We start from the raw sequence: 19,848 nt of genomic DNA, 5'->3' as shown, positions 1-19,848 counted from the left end.
AATATGATTCAACTTCCAATTAAAAGTGATTGAAAATATGATAATTTTCACAGACATGTTGATTAGGAGTGGGGGAATCAAATGTTATAAAAGGAAGCTATTTAAATAAAAATTCATAAAAATTCACAAAATGAAATACATTTTCTTAGTAAATGTGTTACACCTGCTACTGATGTCCTATAATGTTTTTTCGGACGATAACAGCAGCTTTGTGGTGTCCACTACTGAATCTGAAGGAGTTAACAGTAGCTTCGTATCTACTATTGAACCAGGAGACGAAATTACCAATAGCTACGTATTATCAACTACTGAACCTGACGAACCAGTTAACGAAAAAGTTAACAATAGCATCGTATCATCTACTACTGAATCTGGAAGAGAAAAACAAACTTTTAATGTAAGTACTTAGAAGATGATAATACTGTTAATATTTTGCATAAAATTCTAGCATGAGAACCATGAAGTTAATCCCAAAATATATTTTATGAAAATTCATTCAAACGTAAATAATCGTTTCGCAACAACATTCGTGACAAGTAAAGTAAAAAATTTGAAAGAAGTTGCAGCAGAAACCGCCTTTTCAGTGATTTTACCCGAAAATGCCTTCATTTCAGCTTTTGCAATGGAAATTGATGGAAAAATATACAAAGCTACTGTTAAAGAAAAAGAGGAAGCTAAAGAATCGTACCAAGAGGTAAATGGCACTTATTTTGGCTAGAAATAATGTTAAAAATTTAGGCCGTATCAAGAGGACAAAGTGCGGCTCATGTTGAACTAAATGCAAGAGATTCAAAAACATTTACAGTTTCGGTGAATATCGAACCTCAAAGCAAAGTAATATTCAGGCTGACTTATGAGGAATTTCTTAAACGACAATTTGGGAAATATGAACTTTGTATTAATATTTATCCGGGACAAGTTGTGGACGATCTCAGTGTCAAAGTAAATAAAAATATGTTATGTGTCGGAGTATTTATTAATTGATTTCAGGTCCGTATTAACGAAAATAGGCCTTTAAAATTCATTAAAACACCCTCTGTTAGACCAGGAAATGATATTAGTAAAAACACCAACCAGCTAAATCCCTCAGCTAAAACAGAAATGTTTAACTCAACTTATGCTCTAGTTAAATTTGATCTCGATAGAAAAAAACAAAAAGAATTTGCAGAACTTTTAGGGTATGAGAAGGAGAATGGATTAGGTGGCCAGTTTGTTGTTCAATATGATGTTGAAAGAGATCCTCAAGGTGGAGAGGTATCAATATAGAATCATATATAATATTCTCCTCTTTTACGCATTTTTCAAGGTTCTGGTCCGTGATGGTTACTTTGTACATTTTTTCTCTCCGTCTGAGCTGAAATCTCTACCAAAACACGTAGTTTTTGTTCTAGATCACAGTGCTAGTATGTATGGAAAAAAAATTATTCAGTTGATAGACGCAATGCAAAATATTTTATCCGAACTGAAAGAAACCGATTTGTTTAACATTGTTCGCTTTGCAAACTTGGCCCTAGTTTGGAATGCGTCACAAAATAAATTCATTCAACTTCCAGATTTACAAGATTATGGAAATCTTGAACCATATTTAAGAGTAATCACATTTTAAAACACAAATTAGTGTTACTAAGTGGGTTATTTTAGAAATTGAATATCTCTCATGCTGTTAAAGCCACGAAAGAAAATGTTGATGCGGCCAAAAAGATCATCACGGATAAGTCTAATCTAGGAATGACTAACATGATTTATGGCTTGGAAGTCGGTTTATTTTTAATTAAAAAAACACAAGAAGAGGTGTCTGATAAATATCAACCTATGATTATATTTCTGAGTGATGGCTATCCCAATGTTGGAATGCCTGACCGGATTGAAATTATAGATACGGTAACGAGAACAATAACAAATGTTAAATCTCGAATTTTTCACTTTAGGTAACAAATCTCAACAACGGGACTTCAATTTTCTCACTTTCGTTCGGAGATTCAGCCGATCGAAATTTCTTAAGAAAACTGTCATCTCAAAACTTGGGCTTTTCAAAGCACATTTACGAAGCTTCAGACTCGTCGCTGCAATTACAAGAATTTTATCACGCGATTTCTTCACCACTTTTAAGCAATGTCAACTTTAAATACGATGATGGAACGAAGGACGTAACTGAAACGCGTTGTCCGATTCTTTTCAGAGGTTCTGAAATGGTTGTAGCAGGGAGAACAAGTAAATTTTTCAGGATTAAAAATTCGAGAAACTTTACAATTTATTATTTAAGGAATGGATAACAATGTTTTAAGTCATGTTGAAGGGTGGACTAACAGAGGCCCTGTTAAATTTATTGCTACCAAAAGTGAAGCTGTTGGTTCTTTGGAACGACTGTGGGCATATTTGACTGTTAATCAACTTTTAAAACAAAACGAGACTACAAAAAATGAATTAGATTTAATCAAAAAAGCCCTTGATATGTCTCTGAAATATTCATTTGTTACCCCTGTTACTTCTTTGGTTGTTGTTAAACCTTACAACCAAACAGAACTGGTGGAGGGTCTTTCTGCACAACTCATTTCACGTATGCACAAACACATCTACATATTTAGTTTACATTGATTATGATTTCAGCATGGCTTGGACTCCCTAAAAACATTTCAAGTAAAATAAAAGTATTTTTCTCCAACACAGTTAAAAATTTGTTTATTTGTTTTAACAATATAAAAAGAAAAGAGTCTTGAAAGAAAAAAGTGAACACAAAATTTTCCTAACTGTGTTGGAAAAAACTAATTTATGAAAATAGTTGTCTATTCTAAAATCCATTTCTAAAATGAATATTTCGTTTTAAGAAGGTAATAATTTTTAGTTTGGAGAAAAGAATCCTCAGGACTTTCAGCACTTTCAGGAATGTATATTACAGGTAAATAAACATCAATTTGCCATAAGATTTTAATTAATAAAAAAAAATGACATTTCGTTGGAATAGTATATTTTTTATTTATATGCATCGAATTGCTTTATTTATTTTAGAACGGTCGTCAACTAGAGCAGAAAACGTGCAAGGAAACAGGAAAACTACTTTTGGTAGGTATTACACTAACTGTAAAAAGTACAAAGTAGTAAAAAATTGTTTCTGTTTTTCTAAGTATTAGGTCCAGTTTACACCTCGAGGGCCACACAACAGTCAGCGTTCCTGAGACCATATCCTAAAAATAGTAGAAGAAAAAATCATGACAATAAAGAATACTTTCAAAAATTTTCAGTAACCTTACCTCAATGGTTCGAAAACATAAAAATTAATAATGAAAACATCGCACTTCCACAAGGTATGTTTTTTTATTTAAAAATGCAAAACAAATTAATGAACTTTTTCAATATTTAGGAATATTTAAATTAGGTCACAGTGGAGCTGTAGCAACACGTCCTTATTGTCCTAAAACACCGAAAGGAAGTGTTGGAGAATGTGTAATTATCTTAGATTGTCCAGAAATTTACAAAGATTTAACTGATCTCAACACATTTCTTCAATACTTTTGTCCTTTAAATGAGTAAAAATTTGCAAACATAATTGTGTAAAAATTAGAAACTAAATTTCAGGTTTGCCGGGGTTTGTTGTCCTTCAAGAAACGCTTCAACACCTACTTAATGAATTATAATACATTCTATGTAAAATAATTACAAGAAGAAGAATACAATTATTATAAAAAAGTGTCGTATTCTTGTTTATCTGTTTCGTTTAAAAAAATTAAATGTAAACAATTATAAGAAATTTGAATTTTATAAACTATTTGAATAATTTGTAGATTAACTGATTTACTCATTCCTTCATTCCTAACTAATTTATTTCTCATTTCTTTTAATTGAATGGCATTTCATTATTAGCATTGTGGACAATATAATGATCGGTGATTAAATTTACGTAAATCAGCTACAATCGGAAATTACTTAATTGTTTCCTGTGTTCGTCTTGCTGGTAAAAATTATAACACATATTATAAAAATGAAACACTGTTACAACATCAAAAAACCTCCTTGTAATAATGTCGTGTCAGTAAACCTACTTTCTCCGGTTGAACGGAGAAAAAAATAATTTCCTGCTCTCACACTTAAAGGTTCCGACCATCAAATATTTATAACAAAATATTTATGTTATTGTTGCATAATTAGTTGACATTAAAGATGAATAAACAAAAGACAACGAAAATGTAAATATGTGGCCAATTTTATTCTATGGTCACTTACGAATAGTACACCATTTTACATAAACCCATGTCAGTATATAATCATCGTTTGCAATTGTTTTAATATTTATGACCTCGGGTTGTGTTAAGACCAGATACGGTAGAGTAATTGTCAAACACTACACAGCTTCCTCTCCTAGGTTTGTAACGTTTGGTGATTGCTGGCATTTACTTCACCGATTGTATCTGTGTCGCGTCCACTTCGGAGTTGTTACTCGTGCCATACCATAACGGTGCCTGCGAATTTCAAGTGCATTTGGTTTTTGTGTAATACCAACAACCTTCAATGAATTTCAATCAACATTGTGTAAAATATTTGGGTTAAAGTAAGTCAATTTTTAGAACACATACACGAAAAAACTAATATTTTCAATTTTTCAAATTTTTGTATTAGATTTTAAACATGAAAATATTAATTATGTTCCACAGGCAATTAAAAATAAGTTATTTAACTCCTTCACCTTCACCGTTCGAAAATTTTACAGGTCTAGGATAAAATAAATTACAATCTGTGTTTTTTGTAATCTTCTTTTGACTGAATAAGAATTTAACGTTAAATAAAATATTATTATAATAGATAAACTCTTAAATCATTTTTTTGTATAGCTTCATGTGTCTACATTGTAATTACAAATAATATTCTTTATTATTACAAAAATGAAGCAGATACTATACTTATTGGTGTTTTTTGACTCACTCGGATTGAAAAAAAAAATTTAATCAAAATGAATATAACGAAAAAGTATTATAGTATACATCGGGTATAATCTGTCTATGTTTACATTAATTACTATTTTAATATAGTGATAATTTACAGGTCACTGATAGCAAGTTTTTTTTATAAAGTTCATTATAAATTACAGAAAAAAACAGAGTTCATAAAGAATTTGTAACAAACGTCACTATTTTAATTATTTTGAATTTGGCGTAGGTAATTATAATAATAATAATCTTTACTACCCAAAAGATATTACAATCCATTTGTAAGGTAAAATTACAATAACATAAACAAAACTATTAACAAAACTAACTTGACAATAAATTAAAAAGTAAGTACTCAAAAAATGCAAAAATGAAACAAAATAAATTTAATTTGAATTAAATGTGTTTGCAGCGAGTTTGCTGACGGAAAGGACGAGTGGGTACATTAAACTTTAATTATTATTATAATAGTAAATTCCTTTTATTCTTCGACACTGTCAAAATTTACGGTTTTTCTCCCGTGTAAGGAAGTTTTGACAACTGTTTGGCATTTCTCAATACAAAACGTCGAATTATTTTTAACAGATTTAAAGCAAGTTTAAGCCTTGTTGACTCTAATTCGAAGAATAAAATGTTGTATTCCACTCGTTTAAGTGTAAATTGGACGCTTTATTCCACCTCGTGGATGGTAAACCACTCGTTACACTCGTGGTTTAAAAATCCACTCGGTCAAATAAAGAGTCCGATTTACACTCAAACTCGTCGAATAAATAACTATTTTATTTGTATAATTGTATACTCAAAAATAATAAATTTTCGAAAAAAACTTAATAAACAAGATAAAATCTTTTTTTAATAGGAAAATAAATGTTTAAGTTTATGTGAACCTTACATATTTATGTATTATTATTCTTTATTAAGTTTATTAAACATTTTACATCAGTTTTATCTACGTTTTAAAATGCAAAATGCAATAACAATATGTATATAAATGCTGTAATATCACGTTTGTGTATATTGCTTATTGTTTCATTATTTCCAATAAAAATAATTTATTTCATATTTATTTAAAAATTACCTACATAAGAAATGAATTTGTTTAAAAACTTTAAATTCCACCAATAAACGTTTTTACAAGTTTTTACAAGTGTGATAATTTTCTTAGTTCAGAATCGTTCAATTCTCGACATGTTTAGTCATTGAATATGAAGCAAAATAGTTTTCAACAACACATCTACTAAGAATTTGTTATTTATTTTGGATTTTGGACCCAAATCCATTTACAAATAACATGACTAACTTTTAATAACAAGTCGATAAATGAAACTAGAGTTGATTGTTATCAGAGGTCAAATCTTTAATTAGTGCCATAATTATGATTAACCAATTTAAACTGTACTAATAAGTAATAACCAAGAAACTGTATACATACACATACCTGGCACAAGTTGATATTTTTTTATAACAGTATAGTAACATTTGATATGATAATAACACTTGATATTTTTTATGCATAAAAAGGTAAAAAAACATTCCCGTTGTTTAGTTATTTTTATTTGTTTTGTTCAAACTTTACATGTGTAGAACAAGATGACTTTTAACATGTTTACTTCATTATTCCTGTACAAAATATGATTACCAAACAGATAAAATACAGTTACATACTTCAGCATTTTATGAAATTTTCCCAGAATTGAAACAACTAAAAATATTTTATCTGTTTCAGCAATGTCGGAAAAAGACGCCGCAAACTCGGACATAATCCAAAAATCAATCGGAGTTTTTGGACGATGGCATGTAGCAGTGTGCTTTATTATCTTTCTTGTCAAATTCCCAGTAGCCTGGCATCAACTCAGCATAGTATTTCTAGCACCTCCAGTTGAATTCTCATGTATAGATAATGAAACAGATAAATGTTCCAGTAACTGTAGTGAGCACATTTTTGACAGGTTGTCCCACCGACTTTCCCTATTTTTTACAAATTTAACAACCGTAGATCAATTTTTGCTGAAACAATTATCACTCAATGGGACCTAGTATGTGGTAGAACACATTTAGCAAGTCTGGCTCAAACTGTAACTATGCTTGGGATTCTATTCGGGAATATGCTTTTCGGTTATCTTTCTGATAGATTTGGAAGAAGAGGTCCATTGACTGCAGCAGTGATATTGCAAGTCGTTTCTGGGACTTGCACTGCTTTTGTTCCTTATTTCGGACTATTTCTCTTTTTGCGATTTTTGGCTGCTTTGTCCACGGGAGGAACAATGGTCGTTAGTTTTGTATTAGTGATGGAATTAGTAGGTAAGTAACAAATAAATTTATAGAAATTGAAAATTACCAACTAAATCGTTTTTAGGACTGGAATGGCGAACCACTTTAGGAATCCTCTACCAAATTCCCTTCAACCTTGGTCACTTATTATTGCCTCTATTTGCCTACTTTCTTCGCGACTGGAAATACTTTCAAATTACGATATCACTACCTGCTATTATTTTAATCTCTTACTATTGGATTCTACCAGAGTCTCCTCGTTGGTTGCTAACAGTGGGTAAAAAGGACAACGCGATCAAACTTTTGGAAAAAGCCGCACATTATAACAAACTACCGACGGAAAATATCAAAGAAGACGTTCACAACTACTTGCAAAAGAACGAAATCAGTGAAGAGAAACAAGCTGGCAACATTTTAGATTTAGTAAAAACGCCAATAATGCGAATGTATACAATTTGCGTTGGTTTCAACTGGTTCGTCTGCGGATTATGTTTCTTCGGAAGTGCACAATATATCGGCCAATTGGGAGGAAATATTTTTATTAACGTTGCTCTATCTGCTGTTATCCAAATCCCGAGTACTCTTTTCTCAATCTGGGCTGTGAAAGCGTGGGGACGGAAACGAACCTTAATTTCAAGCAACATTTTAGCAGGAATTTCTTGTCTATTGATAGCCCTAGTGCCTGAAAAACTAGCTTGGATTAGGACAACGCTGAGTTGTGTTGACATGTTTGCATTAGCTGTTTCTTTTCCAACAGTCTATATTTATTCGGGAGAACTTTTCCCGACTGTTGTTAGAAATATTGGTGTGGGAACATCGTCAATGTGTGCTAGGTTTGGCTCAATGGCTGCACCGTTTATTGCAGGACTTGTTGTAGTACAAGCGTGGTTACCGCCGGTGATTTTTGGGGTTACTCCTCTTGTTGGGGCAGTTCTTTGTATAAAATTACCCGAGACTCTTAATTGTAAATTACCAGATTCAGTTGAAGAAGCGGAGCAGTTTGTTAAAAAAACGCTAGTTAGTAATGACACAGAGATGAGATAAGCATGATACATATTAGTAAAAAATTGTATATAATTCTGAGTAGGAAAATTTCAATACAGGTGTTTTGAAATTTATTTTTCCTACTTTAATTTAACAATGAAGTCTTTCAATACTGTGTATATTTTCAAATAAATAAAGTTAGTAATGAAGTAAGTGTTAGTATACATTCTTCCCGGCGCATCCACCAAAATTAAAAGATAATTTTTGTCTAAGATAGAATTTTGGAAAAAAGTACTTAGCAGTTTTACTTAAGTACAGCTAAAATTAATTTAATATAATAAATACAAATCCTCGTCGTATCCAGTTTAATACATTTTCACACAAATGCGTCTCATATTGTCATCAATCCTTTACTATTGTGTTTCGGTTATCTATATGTCTGTTTTCCATCTTTATAACAGGTATTTCAGTATTGTAACATTGTGTTTACAAAGTACACGCTCACTTTGATAAGTTTGTGTTTTTAAAGTTTGTTTTAGTAACATTTTTTGTGTAGTAGTGTTTAATTAAAAAGTAAGTTTAATTAAAAAGTTTTGTAATTTAATAGTACCAAAAAAATAACTTAACAACAGATTTTGTCCAATAATAAATCAATTTGTTTAAATGCTTGTCTTGTATACAATATTTATTACTTTATGAAAGACTGAAATGTATCGAGTGCATTATCATTATTTCGTAAACAATGTATTTGACATGAATTTCATTATCTACAAATACTAAAATTAAAAAATAAATATCTTATCTAAATCCTCTGCAATCATCCTTATTTAGTATTCTAACAAAATGTTTAAACATTTTATTTCAGTAGCCTTCTTTAGATAACAATTACTCTGTAAATTTCTTTACTCATCAAAGCATATTATGTAACAAACTTTTAGTTTGATTTTTGCATATTACTCACAAAGAATTTAATAAATAACAATAGTAAGAATGAGAAAATTTTCAAGTAAGGTAAGATACCACGAACATGAAAAAAATATTAAAAAAAAAATTCTCTGACAAAAAATTTTTATATTTATTTTTTGAGATTTGACATTTTTTGTTGCTATTTAATGATACTGATGATCTTGTATAGGCTTTTTACAATTGTTTAGTAAAGGTACAAAAATTTTGCCAATAAAAGCCTCAAATCACATTGAACAGAGTTACAATTTAGGATACAGCTTCTTTGTTTCCTCTTTTAATAGCCTATAGCAAAAAAAAACTTAGATAATTATTTTCCAACAGAAATAAGTAGAGGCAAAGTGCAAAATTTACACTCTCATAACTTCGAAATTTTTATAGATACATTTTTTTTTTAACATTTTTTCCATGTCCCTGGTATCATACCTTATCTGGCATTTTTCTCTGTATTTACAGACATTTTATAATCATTTATTTCTGAAAAGGAATGCCTAGAAAAAAATCCTAAATCGAAAATTTTTAAAAAATAGTAACTGGAAATTATATAAAATTTTATTTCAGCAATGGAAAAAGATAGTACAAACTCGGACATAATCCAAAACTCGATTGGAGTCCTTGGAAGATGGCACATAGCAATATGCTTCATGATTTTTCTTGTCAAATTTCCGGCCGCTTGGCACCAACTTGGCATTGTGTTTCTAGCACCTCCTGTAGAATTCTCCTGCATTGATAACAAAACTGATAAATGTTCCAATGACTGCAATGAACACATTTTTGACAGGTGTAACTAACTATTTTCTTTAATTTCCAGTTTTATCAATTTTTTAAACGCAGGTCAATTTTTACTGAAACAATCATCACCCAATGGGACCTCGTGTGTGCTAGAACATATCTAGCAAGTCTGGCGCAGACTATAACCATGCTTGGGATTCTGTTCGGGAATATGCTTTTCGGTTACCTTTCTGATAGGTTTGGTCGAAAAGGTCCACTGACTGGAGCTGTGGTGTTGCAAGTTGTTTGTGGAATTTGTACTGCGTTTGTTCCTTATTTTTCGCTCTTTCTTATTATGCGATTTTTGACTGCTTTGGCTACGGGAGGTACAATGGTCATCAGTTTTGTACTAGTGATGGAATTAGTAGGTAAGACCCAATAAAGTTGTACCAACAAAAGAACTAAATAAATTTTAGGGTTACAGTGGCGCACCACAATGGGTATCCTTTATCAAATCCCCGGCAATCTTGGTCATATGTTAATGCCCTTATTCTCCTATTTCATTCGAGACTGGAAATATTTCCAAATTGCAATATCCATACCTGCTGTTATTCTAATCTCTTACTATTGGTTTCTACCAGAGTCTCCTCGTTGGTTACTAACAGTTGGTAAAAAGGAGAAAGCAATCAAACTTTTGGAAAAAGCCGCCCATTATAACAAACTCAAGACGGAAAATATTAAGGAAGACGTTTACAAATATATGAAAAACAACGAAATCAGTAAAGAAAAACAAACTGGCAACATTTTAGATTTAGTAAAAACGCCAATAATGCGAATGTATACATTTTGCGTTGGTTTCAACTGGTTCGTCGGCGGATTATGTTTCTTCGGAAGTGCACAATACATTGGCCAAATGGGAGGAAATATTTTTATTAACGTAGCTCTATCTGGTGTTATCCAAATCCCTAGTACTTTCTTTTCAATCTGGGCTGTGAAAGCGTGGGGACGAAAACGGACTTTAATTTCTAGCAACATTTTAGCAGGAATTTCTTGTCTTTTGATAGCCCTTGTGCCTGAGAAACTAGCTTGGATTAGGACAACGTTGAGTTGTGTTGACATGTTTGCATTAACTGTTTCTTTTCCAACAGTCTATATTTATTCAGGAGAACTTTTTCCGACTGTTGTTAGAAATATTGGTGTGGGAACATCGTCAATGTGTGCTAGGTTTGGCTCAATGGCTGCACCGTTTATTGCAGGACTTGTTGTAGTACAAGCGTGGTTACCGCCGGTGATTTTTGGGGTTACTCCCCTTATTGGGGCAGTTTTTTGTATAAAATTACCCGAAACTCTTAATTGTAAATTACCGGATTCGGTTGAAGAAGCGGAACAGTTTGTTAAAAAACACTAGTAATAATGACACATAAATGAAATAAATCAAGATACATGTTAGTAAAAAGTTTTGTCCAATTCTAAGTAGAAAAATTTCAACACAGGTGTTTTGAATTCCATTTTTTCTACTTTATTTTAACAAATTCGGAGTCTTTCAATATTGTATATACTCCCATTTTTTAATAAATATGTAGAAGTTAGTTATCAACAAAGTAGTATTAGTAATAATTCAATCTTCCCGGCGGCGGCGCATCCACCAAATATTTCAAACGGTTTTACTGATTAATTACCTTTTCAAAAACAATTTTTATTTGAAAATAATGGGTTTTTGAGAAAAAAGATTTACCGTTTTGTTTAGGTACAATTATAGATATATTACTTTGATGTAATAATATAAATCCTTGTCGTATCCAGTTTAATAGGTAATATATTTTCACATAAATGCGTCCCATAACGTCATCAATCTCTTACTATTGTGTTTCGGTTATCTATGTCTGTTTCCCATCTTTACTACAGGTATTTCAGTATTGTAACATTGTGTTTGCAAAGCACACGTTAATTTTCATTAGTTTGTGATTCCAAATTATGCTTTAGTAACATTTCTTAGTGTAGTAGTGTTTAGTTAAAAAGTAAGTCTAATTAAAAAGTTTGGTAATTTAGTGCCAAAAAAATAAGTAAACAACAGATTTTGTCCAATAATAAATCAATTTGTTTAAATGTTTGTCTTGTAAACAATATTTATTGTTTTATGAAGGGCTGAAACTATATCGGAGTCGATAATTATTGTTTCTCAGACTACTGTAAACAATACTTTTCACATGATATTTTTATCTACAAATACTAAAATTAAAAACAAATATCTTATCTTAATCCTTTACATTTATGCTAATGTAGTGTTTTAACAAAGTGTTAAAACATATTATTTCGAAAATAGCTGTGTTTATTTACAAAGCAATTAATTTTTAATAAATCTCTTTACTATGTAGCATAGCACATTATGTAACAAACATTGAAATTTATTATTTGCTTTTCTTCACAAAAATTCAAATCTTCTAAAATAAATAATAATAATGCCAATATTTTCCAGGCAAGTACAGAAGTATCTGTGCAGGTGTGTATTTAAAATAACTTGTTTCTGAAATGTATTAGCCAGGAAGGAATTTTAAATCGAAAATGTTTAATAAAGTAGCAACTAGAAATGATTCCATACTTTTTTGAAGAACTTTTTCAATGATTCCATACTTTTTTGAAGAACTTTTTCAAAAGAATAAACGAAAAAGAATAGAAAACAGACAGATAGGCTGGACTAGATAACATGCAACCGGGGATTTTCCCGCGGAGCCCCGAATTTGAAGAAGCCCCCTTATAATATTGTTATGCATGCTAAAAATAATATTAAAAATTAATTTGAAAAGTTTCATGATATTAAACGTCGAACAGATAAATTAATAACTTTTTTGCGCTATTGAGCTCTATTTGATTGTTTGCCACGACAGTAAGTTGTATTTACTTGTTGCTATCCCAAACTCGTCGGTAAGTATTTTGTTTTTTTTTGCTAAGTCGGCAAAATACTTTGCCGTTCTAGAACATTTTTTAAATGTTTTATTAACAAAAACTAAATAATAATAACCAGATATTCAAGTATCATATACATCCAGAATATTTTGCTTTTTAATTCTCTTATAATTTCTAAAAATGTTATTTCATTTGCGACCCCAAGAGGTCCAGAAGAAAATACCTACTGTCTTTTAGTGCTAAAATGTGTTGTATAAAAAATGTTAAACATTATTAGTAACTTAAGTAAAATGTAAAATTGTCTTTTGAAAACTGATAAAATCTTGGATATTTTGGATATTTCTAATATTTCTCTGAATACGATTGTCACAAAAAATTGTGTGTTAGAGCACCATTTCACTTTAAAAAATGCATTTAATTTCAGCAATGACGCAGAAAGATGAGGCAGGTTCGGACATCATCCAAAAATCGATTGGAATCCTTGGAAGATGGCACATAGCAGTATGTTTCATGATTTTTCTCGTCAAATTTCCGGTAGCTTGGCACCAACTCGGCATTGTGTTTCTAGCACCTCCTGTAGAATTCTCCTGCATTGATAACAAAAGTGATAAATGTTCCAATGATTGTAATAAACACATTTTTGACAGGTGTAATTAATTTTTTTAATTTCCATTTTTATAATTTTTTTTAAACGCAGATCAATTTTTACTGAAACAATCGTCACCCAAAGGGACCTTGTGTGTACTAGGACATATCTAGCAAGTCTAGCCCAGACTATAACCATGCTTGGGATACTGTTCGGGAATATGCTTTTCGGTTACCTTTCTGATAGATTTGGAAGAAGAGGTCCACTGACTGGAGCTGTGGTGTTGCAAGTTGTTTGTGGGATTTGTACTGCGTTTGTTCCCTATTTTTCACTCTTTCTTGTAATGCGTTTTTTGACTGCTCTGGCGACGGGAGGTACAATGGTCATTAGTTTTGTACTAGTAATGGAGTTAGTGGGTAAGTACCAATACATTTACACCAACAAAAAACTAAATAAATTTTAGGGTTACAGTGGCGAACCACAATGGGAATTCTCTACCAAATCCCCTTTAATCTCGGCCACATGTTAATGCCCTTATTTTCCTATTTTCTCCGAGACTGGAAATATTTCCAAATTGCAATATCCATACCTGCTGTTATTCTAATCTCTTACTATTGGGTTCTGCCAGAGTCTCCTCGTTGGTTACTAACAGTTGGTAAAAAGGACAAAGCAATCAAACTTTTAGAAAAAGCCGCCCATTATAACAAACTCCCGACGAAAAATATCAAAGAAGACGTTTACAACTATATGAAAAAGAACAAAATCAGTGAAGAGAAACAAGCTGGCAACATTTTAGATTTAGTAAAAACGCCAATAATGAGAATGTACACTTTTTGTGTTGGTTTCAACTGGTTCGTCTGCGGATTATGTTTCTACGGAAGTGCACAATACATTGGCCAAATGGGAGGAAATATTTTTATTAACGTAGCTCTATCTGGTGTTATCCAAATCCCTAGTACTTTCTTTTCAATCTGGGCTGTGAAAGCGTGGGGACGAAAACAAACTTTAATTTTTAGCAACATTTTAGCAGGGATTTCTTGTCTTTTGATAGCTTTGGTTCCTGAAGAACCAGCGTGGATAAGGATATCTTTGAGCTGTGTAGACATGTTTGCATTAATTGTGTCTTTTCCAACGGTGTACATTTATTCAGGAGAACTTTTCCCGACTGTTGTTAGAAATATTGGTGTGGGCACATCGTCAATGTGTGCAAGATTTGGCTCGATGGCTGCACCGTTTATTGCAGGACTTATTACACTTCAGACGTGGTTGCCACCGGTTATTTTTGGGATTGTACCCCTTATTGGAGCAGTGCTTTGTATAAAATTACCCGAGACACTTGATTGCAAATTACCTGATACAATTGAAGAAGCGGAACAGTTTGTAAAAACAACGGATTGTAATTCGGAAACAAAATGAAAATAAAGAGTCAAAAAATAAAGTCTCAAATAAGTTATCTAACATTCAAAAATCGTAAATCCCCTTCTACAGTACAGTCTAGAACAAAAAAATCAGATGACCCTTCTTTCTTAATTTCAGTTGACTGTTTTAATGCCACATTTATTTTTTACAATTGAATATAAACAACTATTTATCATGTACTTGACTTGTACTCCATCTCTTATTCTTAAAACTTATATAAAAGCTTGCATAATAAAATGTTCGTCATATGCGGATATATTAATTTTTCTATTGCCATTTACACTAATGACGGCCTCAAAATTCTTGTGTTGTGCTTATTATTATAAAAAATCAAGATTATACAAACAAATACAAAAGAAATAAATAAACAAACATTGACAAGGCATTAAGTAATTAATTTTTTTATAAAAATTCTGGAGAACACTAGCTAATAACTTGTTTAGAAAACAAAAAAAATCAGATACTTTTTTCAATGAACAAACCGATACTTTAGATTGACGTTTACGAAGAAATATTTGTTTACCATGAATGAATATTAATATGATAATCAAAAAGTCGGCATCTTTTGTTATAATTAAGTATAACATAACGATCCTGTTTCAGGAACTAGTCGCTATCATAAGTAAAAAAATAAGTAACGTTCAAAAATTCCGAAATATTTCTTGCTAGTCAGCAGAGATAAATGAAACAATTTGTATATTCCTGCTACCAGAAGCACAATCTCTTGTGATAAGATACACAAGAATTGTGTTATTTAGTTAAATTACTTCTTGGGATAACCCGCGAGGTCATATTTTAAATTGATTTGGTGGGAGACTCTTGTACAATATAATACCGGTTTTAAATTCACTAGTTAACATTCAGTGCCGACTCTTGGTATAATCTTGTATTGTGGTTGTGATTGACTTTTTTACTCCTTGCTTGTAAGTAAAACTGTAAGAAACATTTAAAATTTTGTCAATAAATTATTATGCAACAGATTTAATCAAAATTAAAATTTTGTTTTCACAACACTATAGATAAATTTTGAAAAGTTATCACAATCGATATGTCGTGATTTGCTAGTAATTACTGAAGACACTGTTTACATGGAGTTTCTCAGTAAGCTGAATGATAATGGGGATTGGGGAAAACCCATGTCCCAGCAATCTAAATTACCATCTGTAATGGTACTATAAACTCGCAGTGTTGAAATGCATTTGTTTGTATTATCATGCAAATTTAATCAGCTTATAAATCAACTACCAGCAATCTAAAAACCAGTGCATAGTCTGTCGCAAACAAACCAACATTAAAAACAAATTTTTACAGAATTCAAAACAAAATGAAAAATAAAGTCCAACTAGGATTCTGCTTTGCATTATGCATTTCTGCTACTTTTGGCTTTGCCACAGACAGAAATAGTTTAGTGGTGTCATCCACAGAACCTTCGAAAGAATCTTCAAGTGAGGTTGCCCCTAATAAGGTACAATTTTACTATTTTCTAAACTCAAAATGAAAAATAATTTAATAGGAGGATGTTGCACCAATCGTACCAAAAATTTACGAAATGAAGGTGGACACAAACGTATCAAATCGATTTGCCAAAACTTCAGTTGTTAGTAAAGTGAAGAATTTAGCGAAAACAGCACAGGAGGCAACTTTTTCAGTTGTGTTGCCCGAAACTGCGTACATTTCTGGATTCGTGATGGAAATCGACGGGAAAAGCTACAAAGCGTATGTAAAAGAAAAAGAAGAAGCAAAACAAATTTATAATGAGGTAAACACTTAATTATTAATTTTGTTTACAACCTATTGACTTTTGCAAGGTCATTTGGTGCGATGAGTAACTTAAATAATTTAGAGCTCACAACTCTTGATAATTCTAAAATTAAACATAATATCCTCATTACCGTGTCAAATTCTTGTCTTATTCGTCAACAATTGTTACAAAAAAATTCCTTAGGCCGTTGGAAGAGGACAAGCAGCCGCTCATGTCGAGGCTAACGCAAGAGATTCCAACAGATTCACTGTTTCTGTAAACATCGAACCGCAAAAGAAAGCAGTTTTCACTCTAACTTACGAAGAATTGCTTCAACGTCAAAACGAACAATACGAAATTGTAATTAACATCCATCCAGGGCAACCAGTCAAAGATTTAAATGTCGAGGTAAGTTTCCCATTATAAAAACCCCAATAAATAAAAAAAATTTAGGTACATATCGACGAAAGCAAACCACTGAAATTCGTTAAATCTCCCCCTCTTCGAACCGGAAACGAGATTTCCAAAAACGACGATAAAGTCGCCTCATTGGCCGAAATCAACAAAATTAATTCAACTTCAGCAACGGTTAAATTCAGTCCGAATATTGAACGACAAAAGCAATTGGCAACTGGTTTAGGTACAAAAGAAGAAAATGGTTTAGCCGGCCAATTCGTGGTGCAATATGATGTTGAAAGAGACCCCAAAGGAGGCGAGGTCTTACTCAAGGATGGTTATTTCGTCCACTTCTTTGCCCCCACTGATGTGGAAGCTCTACCGAAACAAGTTATTTTCGTTTTGGACACCAGTGGTAGTATGGAAGGAAACAGAATCAGACAGTTAAAAGAAGCAATGAATAGTATTTTGAGTGAATTGAAAAATGAAGATTTATTCAATATTGTGGAATTCAGTTCGATTGTAAAAGTCTGGAATGTTGATAAGGTTGAAGTTGATTATGAAGTTGGTGAAGATCCTTGGCCTTTGTATGACACTCCAGATGCCCCTAAGAAGAATAAAACAAACCAGGTTTTGCCTCCGGCTTACCAGGCCACCGAAGAAAATAAAGAAAAAGCGAAGAAAGTTGTTGACAAGTTGAACGCGTACGGAGGTACCGATATTAAATCTGCATTGGAAGTTGGTTTGAAACTTGTGAAAAAGAATAAAGAAGATAAGAAAAATACACACCAACCGATTATTATGTTTTTGACTGATGGTGAGCCAACAATGGGTGAAACCAACACTGAGAAAATCACATCTGCTGTAAGATTAAACTTAAACTTAAACCAATCTTCAAGTTTGCACTAACAAAGAGTAAAATTTTCAGATTTCTGAACTGAACAGTGGCGAAATCCGCTCACCCATATTCTCGTTGTCATTCGGCGACGGTGCTGATCGCGAATTTTTGCAAAAGATATCTTTGAAAAATTTAGGTTTTGCAAGACACATTTACGAAGCAGCTGATGCCAGTCTCCAGTTGCAAGAATTCTACAAACAAATCTCTTCGCCATTGTTAAACAATGTTAACTTCAAATACGTTTCAAATGTGACAAAACTGACCAAAACTGTGTTTCCAATTTATTTCCGAGGATCCGAAATCGTCGTTGCTGGAGTGGCAGGTATTTTAGAATTAAATTTTTATGTCAAAAATAATATTTAAAATGGTAAATTCAAGAGGATGAATTTGTGCCACCCTCAATCGAAGGTAATAGCCTAAGAGGACCGATCATCTGGAGTCCAAAAGTTGAAAACCCAGTTGGCGACTTGGAAAGACTTTGGGCTTATCTCACTGTTAAACAAATACTCGAGGCTAGGGATGCCGCCGAGAAGAAGGAACCCTACACGAAAAAGGCGTTAGATATTGCATTGAAATACTCATTTGTGACACCAGTTAGCTCCTTGGTTGTGGTCAAACCGAATGATACGAGTGCTGTGAATACGGAAGATGCCTCAAAATGTAAGAAAAATTGCGAGTGTCACTCATACTCATATTCATAACAATTTTTTCAGCTGCCGACAGGCCGTACTTTCTAAATGGAAGTAAGTTAAAACGTAAATATCTAAAAGTTTAATTGTAAATAACAACACTGTCGAATTTTTAATACAAAAAGTATTTCGATTTCAGATTATGCATTGACAAGTTACACAAACAGATTAGGTAAGAAAAAAATAACATATCTCAATTAGAATTTTAAGTTAAAAAATACTAAGTAGCACAGTCGTTTAAATCTGTTTTTAATTTTCTAACCAATTCGATTTTGTTCTGTATAAAATGACAAATAATGTTTAGTATGATATATCTTGCACAGTAAAAATAATAAATGCACAGTATTTTATTGCAATTTGTTCAGTATAAAAGTGCACAGTAAAAAATCAGATTTGCACAGTAAAAATAATAAACGTTCAGTAACTTTAATCAAAATTAGTAACTAAAATAACATAAAATTTAGACAACGTATTGATATTTAAATAATATTACTTGACGTTTAAATAATATACTGTGCATTTAATTTGTTCTCTTTTTTAATTAGGTGCACCAACACTTAGCTTAGGACAACCAGTGCCCGCATCTGCGTTTGCAGGTAAATAATTACCATATTTTGGATAACAAACATTTAATTCAAACCACTGGTAGCCCCTTCGCCCCAATATGCACAAATTCTTCCGGATGACGCATATGAGTCATTTGACACAGCGCAAGAGGTGACTTCAATGTATATTTCTGAAACAACTCAACTTCCAACTACAATACCAACGACCACAGATTTGTACGAAGACATCAAGAATAAATTACCATGGCTTAAAGATATTATAATGGAAAATGGAACAATAACTTTGCCCAATGGTAAATTATTTGAGAAAAAAACTTTTATTTGAAGTGACTGTTTTAGGAAATTATAAAATTAGCACAAATGAAACAGTGACCTCAACTCCCCAGTGTCCTAAAACACCCATAAATGGTACCGCTGGGGTGTGCACGCTTTTACCACATTGTCCACAAGTGTTTTCGCTGTTAACAGATGCGAAAATTTTCCAGGACTTTTTCTGTCCTTTGGATACGTACGAAATTTACTTAAATTAGTGCTATTTTATTAAAATGTCTGTTACAGATTTGTTGGAGTGTGTTGTCCAATTACAACAGGAGCCACAAGTGCAAGTTCTTAATATTCTTATTCTGTGATTACTGATTACTAAGTTTATGTACCTACTATAATTTTAGGACAAGTTAATAAAACATGTTTTACTAGTTTTTTGTTTCACCACGCTTGCTATTTTTGAAAAAAAAAAAATTGTAATTAAAAATAGAATTTAAAATAATAAGTAATAAAAAAAGTATTGGTTCATATTTGAAG

General features: G+C 31.9%; 5 protein-coding genes across 7 annotated transcripts; all 5 read left to right on the top strand.

Moving 5' to 3' along the window:
• The first annotated feature begins 130 nt into the window (after positions 1-130).
• On the top strand, positions 131-3,687 carry LOC123013888 (inter-alpha-trypsin inhibitor heavy chain H4-like). The gene is made up of 14 exons (XM_044412740.1): positions 131-397; positions 449-694; positions 739-942; positions 991-1,254; positions 1,307-1,591; positions 1,642-1,881; positions 1,929-2,211; positions 2,264-2,557; positions 2,608-2,637; positions 2,843-2,896; positions 3,007-3,060; positions 3,123-3,302; positions 3,359-3,524; positions 3,574-3,687. Exons 1-14 carry the CDS (start codon positions 131-133, stop codon positions 3,620-3,622), a joined length of 2,616 nt encoding a protein of 871 aa, XP_044268675.1. The 3' UTR covers positions 3,623-3,687.
• A 671-nt stretch (positions 3,688-4,358) lies between these two features.
• Positions 4,359-8,387, top strand: LOC123013523 (organic cation transporter protein-like). Its single transcript, XM_044412089.1, has 4 exons — positions 4,359-4,543; positions 6,646-6,868; positions 6,916-7,220; positions 7,276-8,387. The coding sequence occupies exons 2-4, from the start codon at positions 6,648-6,650 to the stop codon at positions 8,232-8,234; spliced, it is 1,485 nt and encodes a 494-aa protein (XP_044268024.1). The 5' UTR covers positions 4,359-4,543; positions 6,646-6,647; the 3' UTR covers positions 8,235-8,387.
• Positions 8,388-8,539: 152 nt separating this feature from the next.
• Positions 8,540-11,257, top strand: LOC123013526 (organic cation transporter protein-like). Of its 2 annotated transcripts, none has more exons than XM_044412091.1 (4): positions 8,540-8,747; positions 9,699-9,918; positions 9,972-10,276; positions 10,325-11,257. In XM_044412091.1, the coding sequence occupies exons 2-4, from the start codon at positions 9,701-9,703 to the stop codon at positions 11,254-11,256; spliced, it is 1,455 nt and encodes a 484-aa protein (XP_044268026.1). In that variant the 5' UTR covers positions 8,540-8,747; positions 9,699-9,700; the 3' UTR covers position 11,257. The 2 variants fall into 2 exon arrangements, with proteins under 2 accessions (XP_044268026.1, XP_044268027.1); XM_044412092.1 differs by lacking the exon at positions 8,540-8,747 and adding an exon at positions 9,067-9,185.
• Positions 11,258-11,755: 498 nt separating this feature from the next.
• Positions 11,756-14,950, top strand: LOC123013525 (organic cation transporter protein-like). Its single transcript, XM_044412090.1, has 4 exons — positions 11,756-11,866; positions 13,177-13,399; positions 13,450-13,754; positions 13,802-14,950. The coding sequence occupies exons 2-4, from the start codon at positions 13,179-13,181 to the stop codon at positions 14,752-14,754; spliced, it is 1,479 nt and encodes a 492-aa protein (XP_044268025.1). The 5' UTR covers positions 11,756-11,866; positions 13,177-13,178; the 3' UTR covers positions 14,755-14,950.
• Positions 14,951-15,536: 586 nt separating this feature from the next.
• On the top strand, positions 15,537-19,742 carry LOC123013521 (inter-alpha-trypsin inhibitor heavy chain H4-like). Of its 2 annotated transcripts, none has more exons than XM_044412087.1 (13): positions 15,537-15,680; positions 16,069-16,222; positions 16,271-16,516; positions 16,703-16,906; positions 16,952-17,758; positions 17,823-18,114; positions 18,171-18,452; positions 18,506-18,535; positions 18,621-18,653; positions 19,027-19,077; positions 19,131-19,340; positions 19,387-19,555; positions 19,606-19,742. In XM_044412087.1, the coding sequence occupies exons 2-13, from the start codon at positions 16,082-16,084 to the stop codon at positions 19,658-19,660; spliced, it is 2,520 nt and encodes an 839-aa protein (XP_044268022.1). In that variant the 5' UTR covers positions 15,537-15,680; positions 16,069-16,081; the 3' UTR covers positions 19,661-19,742. The 2 variants fall into 2 exon arrangements, with proteins under 2 accessions (XP_044268022.1, XP_044268021.1); XM_044412086.1 differs by having other exon boundaries at positions 18,506-18,547.
• Positions 19,743-19,848: the final 106 nt, after the last annotated feature.

This window comes from Tribolium madens, unplaced genomic scaffold, assembly GCF_015345945.1.
Source record: "Tribolium madens isolate multiple individuals breed KSU strain unplaced genomic scaffold, Tmad_KSU_1.1 Scaffold_96;HRSCAF=242;Tcas5.2_LG5, whole genome shotgun sequence".
Lineage (NCBI taxonomy): Eukaryota > Metazoa > Arthropoda > Insecta > Coleoptera > Tenebrionidae > Tribolium > Tribolium madens.
Note: the sequence above shows the minus strand (reverse complement) of the source record. Positions and strands in the feature narration are given on the sequence as shown.

Coding starts and splice junctions, on each gene's coding strand:
- LOC123013888 (XM_044412740.1), top strand. CDS start 131: ATGAAATACATTTTCTTAGTAAATGTGTTACACCTGCTACTGATGTCC. Junction 398..448: donor GAGAAAAACAAACTTTTAAT/GTAAGTACTTAG, acceptor ATAAAATTCTAG/CATGAGAACCATGAAGTTAA. Junction 695..738: donor CTAAAGAATCGTACCAAGAG/GTAAATGGCACT, acceptor TTAAAAATTTAG/GCCGTATCAAGAGGACAAAG.
- LOC123013523 (XM_044412089.1), top strand. CDS start 6,648: ATGTCGGAAAAAGACGCCGCAAACTCGGACATAATCCAAAAATCAATC. Junction 6,869..6,915: donor AGTGAGCACATTTTTGACAG/GTTGTCCCACCG, acceptor TAACAACCGTAG/ATCAATTTTTGCTGAAACAA. Junction 7,221..7,275: donor ATTAGTGATGGAATTAGTAG/GTAAGTAACAAA, acceptor AATCGTTTTTAG/GACTGGAATGGCGAACCACT.
- LOC123013526 (XM_044412091.1), top strand. CDS start 9,701: ATGGAAAAAGATAGTACAAACTCGGACATAATCCAAAACTCGATTGGA. Junction 9,919..9,971: donor AATGAACACATTTTTGACAG/GTGTAACTAACT, acceptor TTTTAAACGCAG/GTCAATTTTTACTGAAACAA. Junction 10,277..10,324: donor ACTAGTGATGGAATTAGTAG/GTAAGACCCAAT, acceptor AATAAATTTTAG/GGTTACAGTGGCGCACCACA.
- LOC123013525 (XM_044412090.1), top strand. CDS start 13,179: ATGACGCAGAAAGATGAGGCAGGTTCGGACATCATCCAAAAATCGATT. Junction 13,400..13,449: donor AATAAACACATTTTTGACAG/GTGTAATTAATT, acceptor TTTTAAACGCAG/ATCAATTTTTACTGAAACAA. Junction 13,755..13,801: donor ACTAGTAATGGAGTTAGTGG/GTAAGTACCAAT, acceptor AATAAATTTTAG/GGTTACAGTGGCGAACCACA.
- LOC123013521 (XM_044412086.1), top strand. CDS start 16,082: ATGAAAAATAAAGTCCAACTAGGATTCTGCTTTGCATTATGCATTTCT. Junction 17,759..17,822: donor CTGAGAAAATCACATCTGCT/GTAAGATTAAAC, acceptor TAAAATTTTCAG/ATTTCTGAACTGAACAGTGG. Junction 19,341..19,386: donor AACAATAACTTTGCCCAATG/GTAAATTATTTG, acceptor TGACTGTTTTAG/GAAATTATAAAATTAGCACA.